The sequence below is a fragment of the Schistocerca nitens genome, chromosome 5 (genome assembly GCF_023898315.1).
Source record: "Schistocerca nitens isolate TAMUIC-IGC-003100 chromosome 5, iqSchNite1.1, whole genome shotgun sequence".
NCBI lineage: Eukaryota > Metazoa > Arthropoda > Insecta > Orthoptera > Acrididae > Schistocerca > Schistocerca nitens.
Genome location: NC_064618.1, coordinates 500865072 through 500883268, shown reverse-complemented (window position 1 = coordinate 500883268; position 18197 = coordinate 500865072). Strand labels below are relative to the sequence as shown.

Sequence of the window (18197 nt, the reverse complement as noted above, 5' to 3'; positions counted from 1 at the left end):
TGAATAATAATACGAAAGTCTCTTTTAATTTAATAATTTAACACAAATACTATCACATTGGTAACAGTTTTGAGGAACTTTCACAATGAATCGAAGTTTTCCGTTTCTAACGAAATCTTCAGGCCTGTGGCGAGACGTATTGTTGACTTGGAGACTCGTGGCTAATGTTGTACTATGGTCGCTGTGCTCGATTTTCCGTCAATATCACACAAGGCGGCATCACTGTTTTACTTAAGAGAACTGCTTACAAAACAATCCTGCAGGAATTCCTTAACTGAAATCAGGCTGAAGTAGTAAGGATATGCAGTGAGTGCGCTGTCTTCCTCGACTCACAATTCATAACACGATTCTTAGTTTTGTTGAACACTCATGATTTTTAGTTTGTTTTTATGCAATAAAAATTTAAAAATTATTAAAGCCGATCTCTCTAATAAGAAGCACGTATTGGAAAACAGTAAGAAATCTGCAACATTGGTAGGAGAACTGTTCAGTTGTATATTCAGATTTTAATTGAAGTACCAAATTTTAGTTCCATTTCTGTCCAGTGTTTTCAACTCCTAGTTCATACTTAATTTCTGTAGAAATGGCTAAATACTCAAAAAATTCGGCTCACAGTAGTCAATATGGAAAATCAGGATTAAACAAGTTGCACGTGAGATGTGGATCCCAAAAGCCCAGCCAGTGGTAATTTATAAGATGCGCCGACGCTCTGTTTTTTTCTTTCATAAACTACAGGACTAGAAACTACATTTACAAGGTTTTCTCGGCGTCATGGCTTATTCGAATCATCAGGACGCCAGAAACAATTGGAGCTAGTAGAGGCGGTATTTGTTATCTTTGTTATCGAGGTCTTGGGAGAGAGAAAATTTCTAAGGAATCAGTTCACATTCTTAGCACAGCAGAAGAAAAGAACGGGGAATTTAATTTGTTCCGCTCATACAACGAACCGAACGCACGTCCTCTATTTATGTCTGAGTAAATGAGGTAGACACGTCACGACTGAATCCTACGAGGTATGTCCACCGACAATGAATTGTAAATTTGGTTCCCATCCATTATACGGAGCCCAGCTTTGTGTATAACGAAGTACAGATGTTGTCCAGTTCGAAGTTGGCTGGATTAATCGAAATGCCACAAGCCCTCACACATTCCTTCCTGGTGATGAAGATATCAGCCGAAGAAGTTGCAAAAATTCTTTGTGTTTAGCCAGGCAACTGGCGTAGTAGCACCTTGGGAAGCGTAATGTTGAATGCAGTGGGTCGAAGAGATGACCATAGTCATTCAGTCAACATGGACACACTTGAAATCTCAAGCTCATCCAAGAGCGATCAGCGCAATACACAACACCGAGGGTGTCGCATGGTGCACTATAATCGTGTATGGGCTAGCAGCGTGCATCCTCTGTGTCACCGTGTGTGGGCTACAGCTTGATCTTCTGCATCTCCTCTGCCGTGGCGGGCACGTCCGCAGTACGGCCGGGTTTGAGTCCCGCTATCTCGAGTGCCACCTCCTCTGGGTGCCTGCCCTTGGTCTCGGGAACAAGCTGCCACACGAACACCATTCCCACCAAGCAGATGGTGGCGAACATCCAGAAGGAGTAATACAGGTCAAAATAGGTGTACATGAGGTGGTAGGTTTTGAGTGTGGCGAACGCCGATCCGCAGTTGACGATGGATAACACCGACATGGCGACGCCCTTGACACGCGGCCTGAACACCTCGCCGCACACGGTCCATATGAGGGCTCCTGGGCCCAATGTGTTGAAGATCTGTGGACATAAGACATGGCCTTATAAATACAACACTTACCGTTCTCGATATGCCTAATAACACAATATTTTATTGCATTTGAAATTTGATATTGTTGTAGTACTCGTAAGTAATACCGAAACATCACTGCCTCTTCACTACAAATTTTCGCCCTATAGTGCTTTTGCTATGGGAAACTTTAAACCTAACTTTTGCCATCGATAACAATAACGTTTTATCCTGTTTCCGACGGTAAATATTTCCGTCTTTATGGAGGGATGAAGACACAGGTTTTAGCTAATAATGTGTGTATAGATGTGTACTATCTCCTTTGAGAGTACTGCACTTTACATTACGAAATAGTGTGTATAGAGACATGCAGGGTGTACGGTGTCTGGTGTAGAGAAATGAATGGGCAGCGTAGGACTAGTTTCTTTCATTGTAAAATAACTTCTTGACAAATACGTATTATGAAAGCCAGTTTAGGTGACATCTCTACTATTTTATTCATAACAAAAAAATTTTGTTCACATTTAAATCCAAAACAGGAATTCGGCACATTCTCTCTCTGTGCCAAATCCAACCATCACTTCAGCATAAAAGCGGTTTGTTCTGGTTAGAGATGCTGACAAACAAAGCTTGTCAAACTGCGGCCAATTGGCAATCTTTATGAAGGCTGCCAGATGGATACTAATTACAAAGCCACCCATACTGTCGCAGTAAGTAACGCAATTCATTTTTCAATAAAGCTCGCCGTACTAACATTACTCATGGTGATACATTACAATCATTTTACCTACCTTCTAGTCTAAGAGCCACTACTCAACATCACGCTACGGTAATAAACATGAAACGTCCATGTGCACCATATAAAAATGAGTCTGAAATGGTAAGAAAACTAGTTAATAGAGTAAGCTAATATCTCAAAAGTGATTTCTAGTAGTTTTCTGTATTTACATTGAATTCATAGTCACAGGTCGTAAAACATTCGTAAGGGATAAGGTTATCTGTTTATTTTTCTTTTCTCTGTATGGTGCAGCTACTAAACAGGGTACTTCAGAGACATTTTGTTTATAGAAAGTTGAAAAGTTCTGAACCATAGCAACTTATGAGCTGTTTCAGAAAAAAAAATATCAGGCACTAGATTTTTGCATTTGTAGAAATTTAATGGCTTAGTTAACACTGGAGGATTTAAATTTCCTTCTGTACCTTCAGATCAAACTTTATATGAGAAGTTACAGAAACGGTGAGAGACAGATCAAATACCACGGTGAGACATCCTCAGTTCTTGCAGTTCTGGAAAAATAATTTCAGCGTCATAGCCTTAGGCTATTACATTAACCTTGGAATTTTGTGTAGCATCACTTTTCACATTTATGATGGACGCTACACCTCGGGGTACGGACTTCACTGAAAATAAATGCGCTGGGGACCCAATCTTACAGATCAGGGGTCTCCAAAAATTTTAGCTTAACGGCCAAGGCAAAGAAATGTTCAGATGTGTGTGAATTTCTAAGAGACCAAACTGCTGAGGTCATCGGTCCCTAGACTTAGATATTACTTAAACTAACTTATGCTTCGAACAATACACACATTCATGCCAGAGGGAGGACTCTAACCTCTGGTGGGAGGGAAGCAATCCGTGACATGGTGCCTCAAACCACGCGGCCACCAAGCGCTGACGAGGCCAAGACCTAACTACAGTGTGTCCAAGTTTTCTTGTGGCCTGATACCCTAGCACTGCTCAGAACTCCTCTGTACAGCTCAGAATTTTTTGTGACCCTTACCACTACTGCCTGTCTTTACGAACTGACATTGAATGACACTGCAGTAGACACTACCCAGTGAACTGCTTATTGTTTGACCTTGAGCTGTGGCTTTAAGTTCATTTTATATACATTGTTGTAATTAAATACCACTCGTGAAGGTAGTTGTTAAGTACACTGAACACAGTATGTAGTGGGGCGATCACTCTGTTGTAGAAATAATCCAAAAGCCAAGATCGCTTAAATACTGTTTACTGGATAACCAACCGGTTTCAACACACTAAAGGTGCCGTCACTGGATCTGAATGTAGCTTAACATTTATAAACCATTTGGATATAACGATACTGAGGCAGACCAGGCGATATAAAATCATTGTCACAAAAATAAAAAACAACTGCTCTCATGGTCATTCCTTTCCATCAGATATGTAAAACCGACTTGTTACCATGAGAGCAGTTTATTTTTGTGACAATGATTTTATATCGCCTGGTCTGCATCAGTATCGTTATATCCAAATGGTTTATAAATGTTAAGCTACATTCAGATCCAATGACGGCACCTTTAGTGTGTTGAAACCGGTTATCCAGTAAACAGTATTTAAGCGATCTTGCCTTTTGAATTATTTCTTGTTGTGAAGTGCTTTCACGAACATTGTTACTTCTGCGCTTCATTAACATTGCAGCAAGTGGTCAGAACTTAGGGCGAGCTGTATGTGGTGTCAGCGCTGCGGCATATTTTCCCACTGCAACATTCCTCTCCACTAGGCGGCAGTAGCGGTTACTCTTTCCTTCCCTGCGGTCACCATTGGTATGGCTCAGGAAAAGTTGTACAGACTATACTTCATTATACCAACATACTGTAGTGTTGAATTACGCACAGATTTTCGTTTCAGGACTACACCGTGACTGGGGTGAGGTGAGTGGGTACAAAATAATAATAATAATAATAATAATAATAAAATTTAAAAAATGTTAATAAATTTGTCCCACTGGTGCTTCCACTGTTCGAATCCTCCCTCTTTTTTCCCTCGACTTCTTCACTGTTGGCGAATCTGTATCCTTTCATGCCACTTTTCATGCGTGGAAATAACAAAAAAGTCGCACAGAGCCAGGTCAGGAGAGCAAGGTGCGTGGAGCAGCGGAACCATGCCATTTTTAGCCAAAACGTGTGTAACAGAGATGGCTGTGTGTGTGCAGGTGCGTTGTCATGGTGGAAGAACCAGTCTCCTGTCTGCCACAAATCGGGTCTCTTTTGACGAAAACTGTTGCACAATCTTTTTAAAACTTCCAAATAAAAGGTTTGATTGATGGTCTGACCTGAGAAAAACTTTAAATGAACTACGCCCTTGGCATCAAAAAAGCAAATCAGCATTATTTTGATGTTTGATTTGGCGACATTTCTTAGGACGGGGGGACAATGACATCTTCCATAAGCTTTGACTGTTGCTTTTAGTTCTGGGTCGTGTCCATAGCACCATGAATCTTCACCTCTGGATCAGTTTCAAGCTTTTGTTTCAAAGCACGAAATGTTTCATTTCGACGCTCCTTTTGATTGTCAGTCAGAACCCTAGGATCAAACTTGGCAGCAACTATTTTCATTCCCAAATTTTCCGTTAAAATTCGCTGAACCCGAGTTCCCAGATAACACGCTAATCTCTGACAGTTGATCAATTGACTGTCGACTATCTGTGAGCATAAGGTCTCGAATTTTTTCAATATTTTCGTCAGTGCGGGCAGTTGATGGACGTCCAGAACGAGGTTTGTCATCAATCGACATGTCACCTGTTTCAAATCGAGCAGACTACTTGTACACTTGTGTTTTTCCCATAGCGTCATCTTCGTAAGCTGTTTCCAACACTGAAACTGTTTCAGCAGCATTTTTACCTAGTAGAAAACAATTTCACAGTTGCACGTTGTTCACCTAAACTTGCCATTATAAAAACAATGAAACAAGAACAAAACAATTCTAGTGAAAACAATCACATTATACGAACAGAACAAGCCAGTTAGACAACTCAGGCGGCACTGAAATGGCAATGAGTTGCGCTATACACGCCTGGGGGCAGAAATGCGCACTACACAAACTCCGGCCACGGCAAACTTACTCCCATTTTTTTGGTACCCCTCGTATCTACGGCACAGGGAGCGGGGGTGGATTCCACTCTGCAGTTTCTGTTGGTAATTACGGGCAAGACTCCAGGTATTTTCATTGCTACGGTAATAGCCGATCCGTGTACTGCGCTTTACGTATTGTTGCGAATACTTCCGGGAATGCTAAATGTATAGCAGTGAAGCCTTCAGGAGGTTAGAGGAATTAAGTGCAGTAGTACAGCACCATCTTGTGGTTAGCGGCATCTGAAAAGCAAAATATATTGGGACTAGCCTCTTTTGTGACTACAGTTTCTTGGTGAATTGCCTTAAAGATAAATCCAATGCAGTTCTTTACCCAGGACCCTTGCGCTTAATACTATTAATTGCTATCATTTTGTTTTGCAGTTACATCACTTTTGTGTGAATTTGTGTAAATATGGAAAAGAAACGGAAGATAGATATTGAGTGCATAAATTTTAAAGAGCAATGGGGACATCAATGTTCCGTGACTGAGTGAATAGAAAGTTGTATAATTTGTATTGAAAGAATATCGGTTATCAGAGAATAGGTACAATATAAAACATCATTAAAGGACTGAACATTCTCAGAGTTATTCCAAATTTACCGGAAGCCAAGGGTTAGAGACATATACACCTTTGAAATGAAGTTTGAAATCTCAGCAAATGTTGGTTAAAAAAGTAAATGTTAAACTATAAGCAGCAACTCGTGCTAGCTTTCACTTGGCTCACTCAATAGCAAAACATGGATAATCATTTACTGACACTAAATTAATAAAGGACTGTATGACTGCACCAGTTGAAGCAGTGTCCCCAAACAACTAATTTATTTAATAATATCACTTTGTAGCAAACACAGCAAATATGGTGGCTTGAAGAGTAAATGTTATTGCTGAAAATATATTGACCCAACTGTCTCGGAAAATTTATTATTTAAGAGTGGTTATATTTAGATCTGTAAGAGTCAACAGATGTTTCAGACACTGCACGGGCGTTAATTTTTATTCGAAGGATAAACAAAAAATATGAAGTGTATGAAGAGTTTCTTGAACTTCGTAGCATTCGTGGAGAAGAAATTTTTAAAGGAGTAGAAAATGTTAGTCAGAGAAACAAATTTCAGTGGAAAAACTTAAGGTGCATCACAACTGATGATAGCAAAAACAGGTGTGGAAGAAATAAAGAAACAAAGTGATAGTGGATCAAAGCCATGAATTGTACATTGAATCATTCATCAACAGTCTTTTTGCAGAAAGTTCTTGGATATGTCAGAAGTTTTAAAGGTAATGCATGTCAGCTATTAATTATACAAAATCACAATATTCCAACTTTGCAAGTCTAGCAATTGTATTGAAGAGATTGAAGACAATGGTACGGTGATGAACAGCAGTGCGATGTCGTACCTGTGGGAAAGCTCTGACGAGGTGTTTTCAGCTCCAAACACTAATCGAAAGTTTCTTGCATGAAAGGAATCTTCCTCTGGCTGAGACAAAAGAATGAGTGGTTATGGAGGTCATAATTTTTTATAGATTTAACTGAACATGCTAATGCCCTTAATTTAAAATTACAAGGAAAGAACCAGCTACTGCATGATTTGTGCACTTATACTAAATACCTTCTTCAAAACATTATTTTATTTGAGTCTCAGCCTAACAAATATTTCATTCATTTCAGTACACGCCAAACTTTTAGTCAGGAACCAGGGACTCCATTTCCTTTATATTTCGCAGCTGAAGGTTTGAGTACTTCAAAAACAAATTCCGAGTCTCTTTTCACAGATTTTGATGTAATTGCAAACGGTGTCGACATTTTGCAAAATCCTTTTAAAGCCGATGTAGAAACTCTTGCCCCAGAATTTCTTAGAAATGGCTGATTTACAAGGTAGCGATGTTTATAAAGATAAATATTTATGTTTCTCATTGCGTTTGAACAGTTACATAATTTTGCTCGTAGCTTTTTTCGCTTTCGACACTGCATATCTCTGTGAAAAACGTTCCCCAAAATGGAATATACAAAAATATTTACAGATCTAAACTAATTGATGAGCATTTGAGGTCGCTGCTGATAATTTCCAATAGTAAACTCCATCAACAAATCCAAACAATTGTGTGTGAGAAGTTACAATTACATAAATCTAATAATTACAGTGCTTAACTTCATTATATGAATTGCCTATATGTCACGCACAGTAAATTTTCAGGAAATTCTATACAATTAATTACGGTTAAAATGTTCAGTTGCATTTTATATGCCAGTTAATGTGCACCTTAATTGGTCATAAAATAAAGAGAACTGATTGTTGTACGTTTGTTTGATGATCGTGATTTGTTCTTTAATCTTACTCGTAATTAACACTCGTTAAACACTTTTTTCTGTAGGAATCCATGTAGAATGGGTAAATGCGCTTCTTTCCGACAAAATAGGTACTCAAACAGATTTATGATACAATATTGTTATCTTTTATTTATAGCACACTACATCTTATTTACTGTTAATGGAATTCGTAACGTGCATAGCTACTGCCTTGTGGGCATCTCTATGAATTCGTGTTAGCTAACGACAACAAATCAAATTTGGAATTCATAAACAGATACTGCTAAGTAAAGGGTTAACATGCGCCGGTGAAGGAAAGATGGTTGCAGTGCATTTGCAACATCGGCGCGGAAGCCCGGGTAGTGATATGTCTTACAACAATTTCAGCACGAGGCGCATTGAGAGCAGTAGAGCTAACTGAATACAGCATTGTTGGAGCCTCTACCTTAAAGAGCAGTAGTTTACAGGAAAACACTTGACTAATACAGCGTTCATTTATAGTGGCCAAAGGAACCGATCCACGCCAGGAAGTGGTGTCTGAAATAGTTATAAAAGACTGAAAAGAATAACACTAAACTGTCTTCATGCGAAGCATCGTTCCTTATAAAATAAAAAATAAAAATACTGTGAGCCAGGTATCATGGATATCCGACCCGTCACCGTAGACCGGATTGATAGTGCTTGCGGGCCGGTGTTGATCCACAGGCTGTAGTTTGGAGACAGCTGTGGTAGATAACCCTTCAAATGTCGGCCACATCTCACTGTTCAGAGCGTGGTCCAAGACGTGCAGTCTTCTTTGTATCATCCCAAATGTATCCAGTAAGACTGAGATCTTGTGGTATGATGGATCACTCAGCACACATCTATAATATTTCTGAAGCCATTCCAACAATATCCAGAACCCATAGTGTGACAAGTTAGTGAAGATATGGATAGTTTGAGAAGTGCTGTTGAAGTAAAAATGGATGAATGTGATTGGAAAATGAGTCCTCGCATAATTTTCCGATGAGTCGTGATGGCAGACATATCAGATGACCCATTTTATCACCTGCCAACGATTCCTCGTGAGAATGCCTCCACCACCCGCCCTAAACGTGTGTTATTGGCAAGCAGAATGCATCTTGTGGAAGATGATAATTATGACAGAAAAAATCTAAACAGGTTATATATAAATTATGATTGCCCTGGAACTCAACCTGGACAACGCAAACAAAGTGATAATACAATATCAAGTGGGGTCATCACCAACCGAAACGGAATTATTATTCAACTTACTCCGACAATCAAAGCATGCTTGAGAAAGAGCAGACGACTGTACAAAGAATTCAAACCCCCACTGTGTTCTATTACATATAACCTAATCCGGAACTAGGAAAACATGAAATTTGTCAGATATCCGGTTTTGTACGTTACAGTATAGGCATGACCGTCGAAAAAGGAAGAAATTATTAAGGCAAGTGGAAATTTTGACTGAAGAAATAATATCATTTAGAAGTAAATATCCTCGGAGTAGTGATGCAACTTAAATCACTTAATAAAAGCAAGTCTTCTGCTCCAGACTGTATACCAATTAGGTTCCTTTCGGAGTATGCTGATGCATTAGCTCCATGCTTAACGATCATATACAACCGTTCGCTCGGCGAAAGATCCGTACCCAAAGACTGAAAAGTTGCACAGGTCACACCAATATTCAACATAGGTAGGAGTAATCCACTGAATTACAGGCCCATATCGTTAACGTCGATATGCAGCAGGATTTTAGGACATATAGTGTGTTCGAACATAATGAATTACCTCGAAGAAAACGGTCTATTGACACACAGTGAAAATAGGTTTAGAAAACATCGTTCTTGTGAAACAACTAGCTCTTTATTCACATGAAGTGCTGAGTGCTATTGACAAGGGATTTCAGATCGATTCCGTATTTCTGGACTTCCGGAAGGCTTTTGACACTATACCACACAGGCGGCTCGTAGTGAAATTGCGTGCTTATGGAATTTCGTCTCAGTTATGTGAGTGGATCTGTGATTTCCTGTTAGAGAGGTCACAGTTCGTAGTAATTGACGGAAAGTCATCGAGTAAAACAGAAGTGATTTCTGGCGTTCCCCAAAGTAGTGTTATAGGCCGTTTGCTGTTCCTTATCTATATAAACGATTTGGCAGACAATCTGAGCAGCCGTCTTCGGTTGTTTGCAGATAACGCTGTCGTTTATCGACTAATAAAGTCATCAGAAGATCAAAAACTGAAAAACGATTCAGAAGAAATATCGGAATGCTGTGGAAAGTCGCAGTTGACCTTAACTATCGAAAAGTGTGAGGTTATCCACATGAGTGCTAAAAGGAACTCGTTAAACTTCGGTTACACGATAAATCAGTCTAATCTAAAAGCCGTAAATTCAACTAAATACCTAGGTATTACAATCACGAACAACTTAAATTGGAAGGAACACACAGAAAATGTTGTGGGGAAGGCTAACCAAAGACTGCGTTTCATTGGCAGGACACTTAAAAATGTAACAGACCTACTAAGGAGACTACGCTTGTCCGTCCTCTTTTGAAATACTGTTGCGCGGTGTGGGATCCTTACCAGATAGGACTGACGGAGTACATCGAAAAAGTTCAAAGAAGGGCAGCACGTTGTGTATTATCGCGAAATATGGGAGAGAGTGTCACAGAAATGATACAGGATTTGGGCTGGACATCATTAAAAGAAAGGCGTTTTTCGTTGCGACGAAATCTTCTGACGAAATTCGAATCACTAACTTTCTCCTCCGAATGTGGAAACATTTCGTTGACACCGTCTTACATAGGGAGGAAGATAAAATAAGAGAAATCAGAGCTCGAACGGGGAGATATAGGTGTTCATTCTTTCCGCGCGCTGTACGAGATTGGAATAATAGAGATGAAAAATGACACTGCCTGTCAAAAAAAGTGAAGCACCCAGAAGATACGGTCCGATGTCAATAGTGTTGGTAACAGGCCTGGTAGGGTATATAAGATGCGTGAACGGCGTCAAATGTTGACTGATCGCTGTGAAAGGCACAGAGATATTGCGTACTCGCATGAGACAGCGTTATCAGCTCTAGACAGAGTTTGGAGCCTCATTGTGGGAATACGTTTGGACAATTTATCGAATAGTGAAATATCCAGATTTATGTTTATTCAGACGTGACAGAGGCCCAATGGTGGACTGCGTAGGAACGTTATGGAAGGCACACCCTTTGTCTAGGTTGTGGTCAACCAAGTCTGACCGCTACAGGGAAGATTCACCATATTATGTGCCAAGCATATCTTAACCCCTTCACACCCTTCACATCTGTGTCTGCCATCCGAGAGCAAGTAATGGATTGCCTGCAACATCCGGTATCATCCCGCACGGTTGATCGTAGCAGCTGAACAAGAAAATTACCGTCCCACACATAAGCTGTAGTTAACACAACATCACAAACGGTTGCATTTGAGTGGTGTTGTGACTAGGAAGCGTGGACTGCTGATGAATGATGTCGCTTTATCTCCATTGATGATTCGTGGTTCTGCACCACTCCAGATGACTATCATCGGCAAGAATGGCTACAATATGGGGAGCAGACCCTTTCTTCCAATACTACAAAGAGGCACAATGGTGTTGCTCGAGATGTAATGGTATGGGGGGCCATTGGATACGACTTCAGGTCATGTCTGGTAGTGACAGAGTGCTACACTATGTGATCAAAAGTATCCAGACACCTGGCTGAAAATGACTTACAAGTTCGTGGCGCCCTCCATCGGTAATGCTGGAATTCAATATTGTTCTGCCCGCTTGGATAGCGTGTACAGTTACAGCTGCCCATGCAGCTTCAACACGATACCATCGTTCATCAAGAGTAGTGACTAGCGTACTGTGACAAGCCAGTTGCTCGGCCACCATTGACCAGACGTTTTCAATTGGTGAGAGATCTGGAGAATGTGCTGGCCAGGGCAGCAGTCGAACATTTTCTGTATCCAGAAAGGCCCGTACAGGACCTGCAACATGCGGTCGTGCATTATTCTGCTGAAATGTAGGGTTTCGCAGGGATCGATTGAAGGGTAGAGCCACGGGTCGTAACACATTTGAAATGTAACGTCCACTGTTCAAAGTGCCGTCAATGCTAACGAGACGTGTAGCCAGTGGCACCCCATACCATCACGCCGGGTGATACGCCAGTATGGCGATGACTAATACACGCTTCCAATGTGCGTTCACCGCGATGTCCCCAAACACGGATGCGACCATAATGATGCTGTAAACAGAACCTGGATTCATCCGAAAAAATGACATTTTGCTATTCGTGCACCCATTTCGTCGTCGAGTACACCATCGCAGGCGCTCCTTTCTGTGATGCGGCACCAAGGGTAACCGCAGCCACGGTCTCTTAGCTGATAGTCCATGCTGCTGCAAACGCCGTCGAACTGTTCGTGCAGATGGTTGTTGTTTCGCAAACGTCCCCATCTGTTGACTCAGGGATCGAGATGTCGCTGCACGATCCGTTACAGCCATGCGGATAAGATGCCTGTCATCTCGACTGCTAGTGATACGAGGCCGTTGGGATCCAGCACGGCGTTCCGTATTACCCTCCTGAACCCACCGATTCCATATTCTGCTAACAATCACTGGATCTCGATCAACGCGAGCAGCAATGACGCGATGCGATAAACCGCAATCGCGATAGGCTACAATCCGACCTTTATCAAAGTCGGAAACGTGATGGTTCGCATTTCTCCTCCTTACACGAGGCATCAAAACAACGTTTCACCAGACAATGCCGGTCAACTGCTGTTTGTGTATGAGAAATCGGTTGGCAACTTTCCTCATGTCAGCACGTTGTAGGTGTCGCCACCGGCGCCAATCTTGTGTGAATGCTCTGAAAAGCTCATCATTTGCATATCACAGCATCTTCTTCCTGTCGGTTAAATTTCGCGTCTGTAGCACGTCATCTTTTTGATGAAGGAATTTTAATGGCAAGTAGTGTAGTAGTTGTGAAGAGTAGACTAAAGTTCAAGAGATTAGTCAGGAAGAACCAATTCGCAAACAAGTGCGATACAGAAGTACTACGTGTTGTGGATTGGCAGGAGAGCCAACCCACGAATGTTAGAGGAAGCCGAAAGGCACGCGTTTAAGCTCACGCAGGCTGGCGTGAGGTCTGGAACAGGACAAGGAATTTAGACTTCAGAAAAAAGGAGGTAACTTGTGGAATACTTAACTTTAATCCATTAATGTTGAACGTAGCTCTTGTCTGTACATTATTTACAATATCAATAGTAACTGAACATGGCGCCTTGCTTGGTCGTAGCAAATGACGTAGCTGAAGGCTATGCTAACTATCGTCTCGGCAAATGAGAGCGTATTTTGTCAGTGAACCATCGCTAGCAAAGTCGGTTGTACAACTGGGGCGAGTGCTAGGAAGTCTCTAGACCTGCCGTGTGGCGGCGCTCGGTCTGCAATCACTGATAGTGGCGACACGTGGGTCCGACGTATAGTAACGGACCGCGGACGATTTAAAGGCTACCACCTAGCAAGTGTGGTGTCTGGCGGTGACACCACACTACTGAATGACGAGATACTCTTGAAGTTCTTTAAGGCTATAGATACAGCAATAAGGAATAGCTCAGTAGACAGTAAAGTTGAAGAGGAATGGACATCTCTAACAAGTGCAAATACAGGAGTTGGGAAGAAAAACTTAATTACAAAGAAGGTAACTGCGAAGAAACTTGGGCAACAGAAGAAATACTTCAGTATCGATGAAAGAAGGAAGTACATAAACGTTCAGGGAAATTCAGGAATACAGAAATACAAGCCACTGAGGAATGAAATAAATAGGAAGTGCAGGGAAGGTAAGACGAAATGGCTGCATGAAAAATGTGAAGAAATCGAAAAAGAAACGATTGTCAGAAGCACTGACTCAGCTTATAATAAAGTAAAAATAACCTTCTGTGAAATTATGAAAGCAAAACTGGTAACATTAAGAGTGCAACGGGAATTCCACTTCTAAATACAGATGAGAAAGCGGATAGATGGAACAAGTACATTGATAGCCTCTATGAGGGGAAAGATTGATGTTATGAATCGATAAGGAAGAGGCAGGGGATCCAGTACTAGAATCAGAATTTGGAAGAGCTTTGAAGCATATAAGATGAAATAAGGCAGAAGTGATAACATTCCATCAGAATTTCTAAAATCATTGGGGAAGGTGGCAACAAAACGGCTATTTACGTTATTATGTAGAATGTATGAGTCTGGCGATACACCATCTGACTTTCGGAAAAAGATCGACACAGTTCAGAGCATTGCAAGAGCCGACATTTGTGAGAATTATCGCACAATCAACTTAACAGCTAATGAATCCAAGTTGTTTAAAAGAATAATATACGGAAGAATGGAAAAGAAAATTGAGAATGTGTTAGATGATCAGTTTGGCTTTAGGAAAGCTATAGGCACCTGAGAGGCAATTCTGATGTTGCGGTGGATAATGGAAGAAAGACCTAAGAAAAATCAAGACACTATCATAGGGTTTGATGACCTGGAAAAAGCGTTCGACATTGCAAAGTGGTGCAAGATGTTCGAAATTCTGAGAAAAATAGGCGTAAGCTATAGGGAGAGATGGGAAATATAAGAAGGAATAATAAGAGTGGATGACCAAGAATAAAGCGGTCGGATTAAAAAGGGTGCAAAACACGGATGTAGTCCTTCACCCCGAACGTTCGTTCTGTACATGAAAGAAGCAATGATGGAAATAAAAGAAAGGTTCAAGAGTGGAATTAAAATTCAAGGTGAAACGATATCAATGATACGATTCGCTAATGACATCGCTATCCTGAGGGAAAGTGAAGAAGAATTACATGATCTGCTGAACGGAATGAACAGTCTAATGAGTACAGAGTATGGATTGAGGGTAAATTGAAGAAAGACGAAGGTAATGAGAAATAGTAGAAATGAGAACAGCAAGAAAGTTAACATCAGGATTGATGGTCACGATGTAGATGAAGTTAAGGACTTCCGCTACCTAGGTAGTAAAATAACCAATGAAGGACGGAGCAAGGAGGACATCAAAAGCAGAGTAGCAATGGCAAAAATAGCATTCCTGTCCAAGAGAAGTCTACTAGAATCATATATAGACCTTAATTTCAGGAAGAAATTTCTGATAACGTACGTCTGGAGTACAGCATTGCATGGTAGTGAAACATGGACTGTGAGAAAACCGGAACAGAATAGAGTCGAAGCATTTGAGATGTGGTGCTAAAGGCGAATGTTGAAAATTAGGTGGAGTGATAAGGTGCGGAATGAGGTGATTCTGCGCAGAATAGGAGAGGAATATGTGGGAAATACTGATAAGAAGAAGGGACAAGATGTTAGGACATCTGTTAAGACATGACAGAATGACTTCTATGACACTAGTGGGAACTGTAGAGGGCAAAAACTGTAGAGGAAGACAGCGATTGGAATAAATCCTGCAAATAATTTGAGGACCTAGCTTGCAAGAGCTACTCTGACATGAAGAGGTTAGCACAGGAGAGGAATTCGTGGCAGGCCGCATCAAACCAGTCAGGATACTGATGACCACAAAAATTATATATATATATTGGAGTTCAAAATTGACCAACCAGTGAAATTAGGACGAACAAATATTCGAATAGACTGTTTGGCCTTTGCAGACGACTTGGTTATTCTAACGCAGGACATCCAAATTGCTCAGAAACAAATAGAAATCCTTAAAGAAACAGCAGAAAGAGTAGGTCTCCAAATCTCATTTGAAAAAACACAGTATATGACTAGCAACAAACTGGCACCCAAACTTTTGGAAACTAAGTATGGAAAAATCAAAAGAGTTTCGCAATTCAAATATTTAGGTGAAACAATCTCAGAGACTGGTCTAGAAAAAATTGGAAATGAAATTCGTTGTCAAAAGATGGAGACAGCTTTTAGACTTACAAAAGACATCTACAACAAAAAATGTCTCTCGAGGTACTCTAAATTGAGACATTACAACACAGACATTACAACACGGTCATAAAACCAGAGTACCTTTATGGGGCTGAAACGCTAATTTTAAACAGAAAAAAGGACATTCAAGAAATCCAAAAAAGAGAAAGAAAAGTAATCAGAAAAATTCTAGGTCGAAAATATACTGAAGAAGGAACATACAGGCTAAGAGCAAATAGCGAAATTCAACAATACACCAGCATATATTCAGATATGAAAAAACGCATATTAAAATTCTATGGGCATATTAAAAGAATAGATGCTACCAGACTAACTAAACAAGTAGTGGAATTCTACGAAAATCGAAGTAAAGCTAAATTTGAGACAATAAAATGGATTGCTGCTATAAAAGAGGACATGAAAGAGGCAGATATAAAACAAGATGAAATTCAAGACAGAAAATTATTTAGGCAAAAAATTCATGACTGGGTAGTTGGTCAAGCTGAAAAACCAAAGAAAACTGGAACCACATGGTCTGATGGAAGGAAAAGAGCTCATTCCGAGAGAATGAAAACAATTTGGGCAGAGAGAAAGTCTAAAAGAAAATAACTGAATGCCCCGTGATTGTACTTCGCGTGGTCCAGTAGGGCCCAAACGTGAATAATATATATATATATATATATATATATATATATATATATATATATATATATATATATATACACCTCTGGATGTCGGGGCCTCGGGTTAGAGGATTTTCTCCGCCCTGGGTCTGGTTCAAATGGCTCTTATCCGATCTATCCATTTAATCAAATGGTTCAAATGGCTCTAAGCACTATGGGACTTAACTGCTGAGGTCATCAGTCCCCTAGAACTTAGAACTACTTAAACCTAACCAACCTAAGGACATCACACACATCCATGCCCGAGGCAGGACTCGAACCAGCGACCGCAGCGGTCGTGCGGTTCCGGACTGTAGCGCCTAGAACCGCTCGGCCACTCCGGCCGGCCGCCCTGGGACTGGATGTTTGTGTTGTCCTCATCATTTCATCATCATTCGGGAAACGTGGGGTGACCGGACTGTGAAAATATTGGAAATTCGTACAGGCTCTCATAACCGCGGAATTGATAGTCCCACAAACCAAATATCACCATCGCCATCATCATCACTACTAATGTAGTGCCCCTGCCCAATACTCTCGTTACTCGCAAGATTTTTCCGATTCCCGTTAGAGTCGAGCCAGGTGTACATCTGCACTGAAGAGATCATTGGCCTTCACCTTAGTTATCGCAAAGAACAGACACCATATACATATAACATTTGTAAGCATTTTGTTGGAGTAGTATGTGTAAGGATTAGTGAAACGAGTTCCTTGTGTAATGGACTACTGGTGAAATGCTACCTAGGTGAAACTGATCACTGTGACTGAGGTAAGTCAGTCGCTAATGACAACATAACATTAAAGCTGATACTCAGTCCAGCGCGCTTACCAAGAAAGCAATATGGGCCGAGAGTGGAAGCCAGCCGATGGAAGACACGTCGGCGTGGAGGCCGTCCTTCATGTAGAAGTAGAAGCCTTCCGAGATGAGCGCCAGGCAGGCTCCCGAGAAGCACACCATGAGCGGTATCTTGCGCGTGCGGAAGCGCTCCACGGCGACGGAAGCGACGACGCTCATGATGAGCTGGATGACGGCGAGCGAGATGGACGAGAGGTCGGGGTCGAGCGAGCTGCCGGACAGCTTGAAGAAGAAGGTGGCGTACGTCATCATGACGAGGAAGCCGCACCACAGCAGCAGCGCCTGCAGCGCCGACGCGAGCAGCAGCGTGCGCCGGTTCACCGGGTCGCACACCAGCTCGCGCATCGTCGCCGCGTAGCCGCCGCGCGCCAGCGGGTCGCTGTTGCGCTCCTCCACCGCGCGGCGCATCGCCGAGAACTCTTCCTCGACATCCTGCACACAGGAATTAACAGTCAGTGCTTCCGAAGAGGCACTGAGGGGTAGGTTCAGCCACCTAAACGGAAAGTTTTCTCCCCTGTACAGAATAATTTCTTTCGTTATGGGGTGAGAGGGCTGTGTGTATCTGTTGGGTTCAATGAACTATCGAAGTTGTGTTTACAACGAGCTCCTCACCTGGCCGTGAAGGCCGGAGGGATGTCTACCGGCCGTGGTGTCACCTTCCGCCTTGCAGCGTCATGCGTATGTGGTATGGAGGGGCGTCGGGTCAGGAAACGACTCTCTCGGGCTTTTTACAAACTTTCCAGACCGTGTAGCAGCTACTGCTCGGTCAAGAAGCAACTGAGTTGTCCACATGAGGCTGAGAGCACCTTATA

At 41.6% G+C, this 18197-nt stretch overlaps 1 protein-coding gene across 1 annotated transcript in view; it reads right to left on the bottom strand.

The window, feature by feature from the left end:
- Positions 1 to 18197, bottom strand: part of LOC126259863 (facilitated trehalose transporter Tret1-like) — an 88627-nt gene continuing 70430 nt past the window's right edge. Inside the window, exons 4-5 of the mRNA XM_049956921.1 lie at positions 17359 to 17817; positions 1 to 1768 (exon numbers count right to left, since the gene is read on the bottom strand). Coding sequence (XP_049812878.1) covers positions 1421 to 1768; positions 17359 to 17817 — 807 coding nt within the window. The 3' untranslated portion in view covers positions 1 to 1420. The remainder of the gene's footprint in view (positions 1769 to 17358; positions 17818 to 18197) is intronic.